Genomic DNA, 7,687 nt, shown 5'->3' on the forward strand with positions numbered 1-7,687 from the left:
GGCACGGGCACGGCGAAACACCCCAGAAATCTCACCCGCCTCCACCCAGAAGGAAAATCGCGAGAGATATTTCGTCCCGGACGCGTCCGCCCCGACGACAGACGAACAGCAGAGAAAAGGTAAGCGAGAACGCCGAGAATTGGCCGCGATGCTCTCTCCACAGATCTGTGGCGACCTTGACGTGGTTGTAGTGATCTAGATCGGTGCCCGGGCCCGAGCTGATGATCGGAAGCTGATTGGTTTGCTTTTGCGTGTAGTGAGGTGATCATGAGCACCATGGCGATGTCGGCGCTGAACCCGGACGCGCCCATGTTCATCCCGGCGGCGTTCAAGAAGGTGGAGGACTACTCGCCCGAGTGGTGGGAGCTGGTCAAAACCACCGCCTGGTTCCGCGACCACTGGTTCCGCCAGCACCAGCTCTACGAGGACCTCGCCGACGACGTCGACGACGTCGCCGCCCTCCTCCCCGACGACTCCGTCGACCTCCTCGACGCCGACGACCTCTTCTACTCCCCGCCGTCGCCCCAGCCCCAGCCCGACTTCTACCACTACAAACCAGCAGGTACGGTTCGGTACACCTCTCACCGTCTCCTCCTCGCCAGAGCAGCAGAGGTAGTATGGCAGCAGCGGGAAGCTAACCGGGATCGCTCTGAATTTGCAGGTTTCGGCGGCGACATGGACGCGGTGCTGAAGACGCTGAGCCTGAACTCGCCGAGGGGCGGTGGCCCGGCACCAGCCTGGGCGCCGATGAGGCACGCCGAGAAGCCGGCGCAGCACGTCAGCCCCAGGGCCGGCGGCGGCGCCCGCCGCGCCATCCACCAGCCTCGCTAGAAGCTAAACGAGCGCTGCTGCTGCTGCTGTGTAGTGTAACCTTCAGTTCAGTTCAGTTGGGTTCAGTCTAGTCTCTCCCTGCATCTGTGTATACAGCTGAAAAATGAAGGGGAAAACAAACTGCAGGCCCCTGCTTGCTAGCTAGTGCTCTCCCTTCCCTTGTAGCTCCCCTCCTCCCGTGTTCAGAAATGGTCAAGAACAAAAGCAAAAAAAAAAAAAAAGATCATGTGTAATTCTATGATGAGATGGTAATCAGGTCCAACGCTAGACCTTTTCTCAAGTTAGGATTGGAAGTGGGGGTGAAGGGCCCCACCCCACTGAAAATCAGGGGGCGATTAGGATTAGGATTTGGCAAGTTACGTAACCCTTCGTAGGAGTTTACGTAGGTTTAGCATTTTCGTTTCTCAAGTCCTTCTCTCTTTTGGCTTGCTTCCACTGTGTTTTTTCCTGATTTTGTGCATGATTCTTCACTGTCTGTGATTGCCATGAAGAGCTTAAAATAGAAGGTGAGAGAGAGATCACTTTGGTTGATTCTGCCATCAAGAGCTTAACATGGAAGTGATTGATCAGGAAGGTTTCCGAGGGAGATCCCTTTGTCCGATTTGGCCATCAAGAGCTTAAATTGGAAGTGATTGGTCAAAGAAAGTATATCCGGCAGAGATCACTCTGTATCGGTGCATAAGAGGAAATGGCATTTGTGGAGATCACCTTTATTGAGCAAGATACCTATGTACAACACGTAGTAGAGGCAAACAAGAAGCTGCTTTTAGACTCATGTCGGATAGAGAGGCCTTGTTTGTTTCACTCTAGTAGGAAAAATCAGAACCTGAAACAAACAACTATTTGAAATCAGCCTTGCCAGTGAAGCTGAATCTAGATTCGGGCCATTCAGTGTGAATTCAGAATCAGCTTCACTAGTGAAGCGAATCCACATATGATTCGAAGCCAGTTGAAGCTGAAACATTTAGCCCTGCATTCTCCATGCCTCTTTTTTTCAAATGAGCGGTTGCATCACAGGCATGGCAGCTCGGAAATACAGGTATTCTACTTGATCATCTGACACCATCATGAGCTTAGCAGTTTGAGAAGCTCCAAGAATGCATGTATGGTTTTGTGAAGTGGAAGGAAAGCAATATGCAGCAGGAAGGAGAACACTGGCCGTCACGAGATATCAACTGAACTGTTAGGTAGTACCAAAGTCAAGCCACCCAGCCAAGCACAGCACAAGTGGATGCTAGTTTGAATGGGTTAGTGGTCTGCACGTATGGAAAGAACGAATTCAGCAGGTCGTTGTTCAAAGTCTTGTATACATGCCATAGATCAAATAATAAAGCACTGACGTTTGGCTGCTGGAAGAACCGATGACCAGGATTCAACACCTTGAAATGGAAATGCTTTCAAGCTTTTGCCAATTGACCAGTGACTCTTGCAATTGTTCTTTCTATTTGATTGCTAAAGCTTTGACATCAACAAAAACCAGATACCGGATTTTCGAGAAGAAATGGCTCTCTCTTTGGTTGCTAAAGGTTTGAGATCGACAAAACCCAGATGCCAGCATTTCCAGAAGAAATGGTGCATGGTCGGCCATCCAATCGTGAGCCGAAGACTGGCCACTTTCAATTAGGTTGCCTAAAATGTAAAGAAGTGCACACATCACATCGCCATAACACCAGCACACAGGATGAATTGCTAGCAACCTCATGGTTACCAAGATGACCAGGTGCATTTTACAGGACCTCAAAAATGGGCTGAGCGGGAAAGCCCACCCCCCTCATCACTACGTTACCAAGCATATATAAATAGGGTCACGCAACCAGGGTACTTGACACACTCAATTCTTCGGTTACACGGCAGCTACCATTTAACACAACCATAGTTAGACAGTATAACTCACTGTTCCAGCAATGAGAGGAAGGGGGCAATCAACCGCATGGTAACACCAGACTTAAACTTGCTCGTAGAACAGGATATACGCTGGGTTATGCAACACCTTGTTCACATTGATGGGCATGACATGGCCGTCATCGAACCGAAGCCACTGCCCACCGTCACGCTTCGCATCAGCAGTGTAATGGCCCCTGGACGGGCCGCTCCCGTGATGAGTGATGGTTGCAACAAGCTCGTATCTTCTACCCTGCACTCAACCAAAGGAGGGATGTTAGATGAAGTAATCAATGTGTATCCATGAAACAGCTGTTACATCTGATTTTACAAAGGGCTGTACAAACTTATAAAGAGGTCTAATCCCCACACGCCGCGGGATCAAGGATAAAGAAGACAAGATGACAAAAGTATAATTGACCAGATAGTAGATACACCAACTATATTGGACAGACCCAGTGCATAGAAGCTCCCACACAAGGTGGGGTCTGGGGAGGGATTATAGGAACCTAGTCTTACCCCTGCAAAGTGCAATGCAGAGAGGCTGGTTCGAACCCAGGACCTCTTGGCACAAGTGGGGAGGACTTCACCACTGCGCCAGGCCTGCCCTCATACACCAACTATATTGGCAATAATAAAATAGAGTATCAAGGAGATTATCACCTCTGATGATGGTGAGCTCAGCAGATCCCGATTGAGGACCAGTTCAAGAGGGAAGTGGAGTGGCTTGTACAGTTTAGTACACCCACGATTTCCATAACTGAACCTCTTCAAGTGCAGTATCATTATCTTTGAAAGTTCGTGTATCTTGAATGATTTCCTAGCTGTCACCACTCCGGCCTGCAACATCAAGTTTCATCAGTCAATATTATAGCTGATTTCAAAAGGATAATAATTGTGAAGAGAACCATACTGTTGCACTGAGGTGTATAGTACAGAGGTATAGTTCAACAACCTAGTTTCAGCTTATAGCGGTATCAACAGAGTACTAAGATTTAGATCAAAGAAGGCAACCAACCAACCAGGTACTCCCTCCGTTCCTAAATATAAGACCTTTCAGGGATTCCACTATAGACTACATACAGAGCAAAATGAGTGAATCTACACTATAAAGTATGTCTATATACATCCGTATGTAGTTCATAGTGGAATCTCTAAAAGGTCTTATATTTAGGAACGGAGGGAGCTTATAATATAATGCATCAGAGATGAATGGCGCTAATGCAGAATGCATGATGTCCCTTATATGTAATGAAATAATGTAAGCAAATTCTCTGACAAGCTAAGTAATTGCAAAATTCAGGAGTCAAAACTACTGAGACAGATTTCAGTAAGAACCTTTCCAGCAGTTGTTCTGTATCCTTCCAAAGATTCAGGGGTGGAAAACAGATGAAGTGCATCGTCAAGAGTTTGAACAGCATCTGGAAATATATCAAGATGGAGCAGCAGGAAAGGCTGAACGGTTGCTGACGCTTTGTTACCTATAATAAATCCGAAAAGAAGATACAGCATGAGGGTAAGAAACTGCATAACTGAAACTCCCTCAATTTTTGCCAACAACGCTAATGATTTCGATTTACAGTGAGAATTTGCTTCAGATAACCGACACAAATCTAATGCAGGTTTCTGACAACAATGATAAGGAACTTCTTAGCGCAAATGAACAGTTGACGTGTTTTTTTATTTAAAGTTCAAGGATAAGCAAAAATGTTTTTTCCTTGACAGCACTTCTGCATGTTTAAGAAACATAAATCTATTACAAGCTATAAGGCACTAGTATTTCCAGGGAAAATTTTACACAAGCACAAATGTAGCTAGAATCAGGAGATAAAACCTTTCCAAAAGGGCATCTAGTTGATAGATCAGAGTTAAAAGAAAATGACTGAAATTTCTCAGCACAAGAAATAGTTACCTGCAGCTTTCACTACACTTTGCAGCTTGCCTCCAAAAATAGCACTTAGATCGGAGGGAACAAAACTCTGCGTTCTCATGATTGCAGATTTGTTCTTCCTACCTACAGTCTCCCAGGCATCGTCATCATCAGAAGAAACAACCATACCTTCCTTTGAATTTGAACCATTGCCATTAAGCCTCAACAGTTCATCATGCATTCTATCCATGGCAAAACTTAGGAACTCTTGGGCATCTTCTTGTCTGCAGAAAATGCAAAGCATCATAAACTGAATTAAGAAGCCCTGTTACTAGGAAAATAAAATTTTAACGCATGATATTTAATGTAACACAAAATAAGAGCAGCATGCATAATGTCCATGCATTCAATGCAGCAAAATATATTGTTAAACAAATTTCAAACTAAGATGGCATCTATCTCAGTTTCATGTTCCACAAGTTTCAAGAATGAGATATTACTGGGAAGCTTCTGATTCTACTGCAAGTCATCATGCTCATAAGCATTGGTAATAGTTTCAATGTCAAATTTGGTTTCCAGTAGGGACAAACGGGATACATGATGATACTGATAGGATCCATGTTTTGCTATACAAAAAGATGCTAAAAATAAGCAAACAGGAAAAAAGAATGCTATTCTCAAGTAGTACCTATGACATCCAAACAATTAGTGTCTCATTTCATCAATTTCACTTCAAAAAATAATAACCAAGAACAGCGTCAACTTACCTTGGCCGAGCAGATGTTCCAGCCGGTACATCTGGAGTAAAATTTCTCAGAACTTGATCGAACATGGTAGGATTGATTACTTTTGCAGCGACTAAAGCAAACCTCTCATCTTTCTTCATAGTGGACTCGTCAAGTACATCAAACTGAGAGACGAGCTCAATGAATGCACTCAGAGTAGGGTAGCCAGCCTAAAATTAGCAGTAGTCAGAACAAAATCAAATGAAATCAGCAGAGAGGACATTGAACTGATTCATTTAGGTAGTAATACCTTGGGTATAGTCCGGTTCCTCAGGTCTTGTACAAGCTGAACAAAAGGGAAGCATGAAAGGAAAGCCTGCAAAGTTGCATTCAGGAAGCATATATTTCCTGTATTCTTCAAACCATGAGGAAGCAACGGCTTATTCTGATAGGCTTCCTTATTCAAACTTGTGACGGACTCATCTGCTGGAGCTGCAATAATAGGTGCATCAGCACCTGTGCTTCCATTCTCAGTTACTAACATAGCTGAACTGCTGCTTTCTGTACATCTGAGACCATCATGGTGCGGCCCTGGCCCTTCAATTGGTGTTGAACTGCTAATGCTCTTGATAGGCGCAACTGAAGGAACCACAGATTCAGTTTTCTTTACAGTGTTAGCAGGGGCGGGTGAAGGAACTGTAGCTTCAGCCTTCTTCACATTGTTGACAGGCACGGGTGAAGGAACCGTAGCATCAGCCTTCTTCACATTGTTGACAGGCCCAGGTGAAGGAACCGTAGCTTCAGCCTTCTTCACATTGTTGACAGGCCCGGGTGAAGGAACCGTAGCTTCAGCCTTCTTCACATTGTTGACAGGCACAGGTGAAGGAACCGTAGCTTCAGCCTTCTTCACATTGTTGACATGCCTCGCTGAAGGAACGGTAGGTTCAGCCTTCTTCACATTGTTGGCAGACACAGCTGAAGGGGCCGTGGCTTCAGTCTTCTTTACATTGTTGGCAGGCCCAGCTGAAGGAGCTGTGGCTTTAGTCTTCTTTACATTGTTGACAGGCCCAGCTGAAGGAACCGTAGCTTCCTTCTTTACATTGTTGACAGGCCCAGGTGAAAGAGCCAGAGCTTCATTCTTCTTTGCATCATTGACAGGACGAGCTGAAGGAACTGGAGCTTCAGTCTTCTTTAAATTGCTCAAAGGGCCAGCTAAAGCAACCGTTGCTTTGGTCTCCTTTAAATTGCCGACAGGCCCAGCTGAAGGAACCGAAGCTTCAGACTTCACATTCTTGAGAATACCATTATTAGGAGAAACTTCGGCAGGAAATCCATTGAACAGCACTGGCCCACCATTTGGTAAGGTAGATGCTACAGCTTCCTTCTTACTACTGCCAGCGAGATCCTTTGTATGGCCATAAGTTGGTTTTGGAGAATGGGCAGAGCCTTCAGAGATAGCATTTGCCCCTTTCTCTAAACTTAGCACAGAAAAATTCAGTGACCCAAACTGGATCTCAGGTAGTTCCCATGATTTCTCCTCACTTTTAGCAGGCTGCCCCTGGAACAACTTGGTCTCATCCTCCGTGAAGGACCCAAACAACACAACCTGCATTACAGAAGAAACTATGATGAGAACAAATGACTACCTGAAAAACTTTGAGCATTAAAGCAGCTTGTGTAGCGTCCAAACAACAAATATAGCAAGATATCAGTGTTAACATTGCTAGAAAAAGTGTATCTTTAACCGCTCTTATACGACTTTCACGCCGGCTGTCTGGCCTAAGGAAACTCAACTCTGGATCCCATCTGATCATACACACTTCCATAATGTGTACTCCACACGCCTCCAAGCAACAACATTTTTAAGCGATGATCATCTACGTAACCACCAAATAAGCCTACATCATCAGCGCTACGGCATCTAGTACCACAAGCATGCTTCACGCACGCGGTAGCATCACATCAGCCAGGCTAGCTAGTGCTCCGAAACGGCAAAACCGCATCAATTCACCGAGGCCACCCAACCAGAAACCGTCCCCGCCGTAATTAATGCGGCGCCAGAGCGCGGCGGCAGCATCAAGGACTAATTAAACCACGCGATTAATCAATGTGAATGCGCACGAAAGATGCGGCGAGCGGATGTATGGATGTGGGATGTATACCTTGTCGGCGCCGCTCATCTCCGCTGCGGTGAGGGGACCGTGCACTGGGCGGGTGTGGGGGTGGAGCTGACCGCGCGGGGACCCGCCTGGGAGCAGAGGGAGCCGAGGCGGCGGGCGGGAGACATCAAAGGGGGCGGCCGGCCGCGGGGGGTGGCGCCTAGATGCCGGCGGCCGCGCTGCCCTGCCGGCCACAGGAACGGCGCGGCGCGGCGGCGCGG

General features: G+C 46.5%; 2 protein-coding genes across 2 annotated transcripts; one reads left to right on the plus strand and one right to left on the minus strand.

Moving 5' to 3' along the window:
* The first annotated feature begins 6 nt into the window (after positions 1-6).
* Positions 7-1,111, plus strand: LOC119362599 (protein EARLY RESPONSIVE TO DEHYDRATION 15-like). The gene is made up of 3 exons (XM_037627846.1): positions 7-119; positions 258-562; positions 662-1,111. Exons 2-3 carry the CDS (start codon positions 268-270, stop codon positions 829-831), a joined length of 465 nt encoding a protein of 154 aa, XP_037483743.1. The 5' UTR covers positions 7-119; positions 258-267; the 3' UTR covers positions 832-1,111.
* A 1,378-nt stretch (positions 1,112-2,489) lies between these two features.
* Positions 2,490-7,658, minus strand: LOC119362598 (ubiquitin carboxyl-terminal hydrolase 24-like). Its single transcript, XM_037627845.1, has 7 exons — positions 7,470-7,658; positions 5,618-6,913; positions 5,350-5,537; positions 4,625-4,866; positions 4,051-4,193; positions 3,376-3,552; positions 2,490-2,965 (listed from the first exon to the last, which is right to left on the minus strand). The coding sequence occupies exons 1-7, from the start codon at positions 7,485-7,487 to the stop codon at positions 2,777-2,779; spliced, it is 2,253 nt and encodes a 750-aa protein (XP_037483742.1). The 5' UTR covers positions 7,488-7,658; the 3' UTR covers positions 2,490-2,776.
* Between the last annotated feature and the right edge of the window lie 29 nt (positions 7,659-7,687).

The sequence above is a fragment of the Triticum dicoccoides genome, chromosome 2B (genome assembly GCF_002162155.2).
Source record: "Triticum dicoccoides isolate Atlit2015 ecotype Zavitan chromosome 2B, WEW_v2.0, whole genome shotgun sequence".
NCBI lineage: Eukaryota > Viridiplantae > Streptophyta > Magnoliopsida > Poales > Poaceae > Triticum > Triticum dicoccoides.

Excerpts from the sequence above, each read along its gene's own strand:
- LOC119362599 (XM_037627846.1), top strand. The coding sequence starts at position 268 with ATGAGCACCATGGCGATGTCGGCGCTGAACCCGGACGCGCCCATGTTC. Across the intron at positions 563-661 it reads CTACCACTACAAACCAGCAG|GTTTCGGCGGCGACATGGAC; the intron begins GTACGGTTCGGT and ends CTGAATTTGCAG.
- LOC119362598 (XM_037627845.1), bottom strand. Across the intron at positions 5,538-5,617 it reads GGAACCGGACTATACCCAAG|GCTGGCTACCCTACTCTGAG; the intron begins GTATTACTACCT and ends TGCTAATTTTAG. Across the intron at positions 4,194-4,624 it reads AAGTGTAGTGAAAGCTGCAG|GTAACAAAGCGTCAGCAACC; the intron begins GTAACTATTTCT and ends GATTTATTATAG.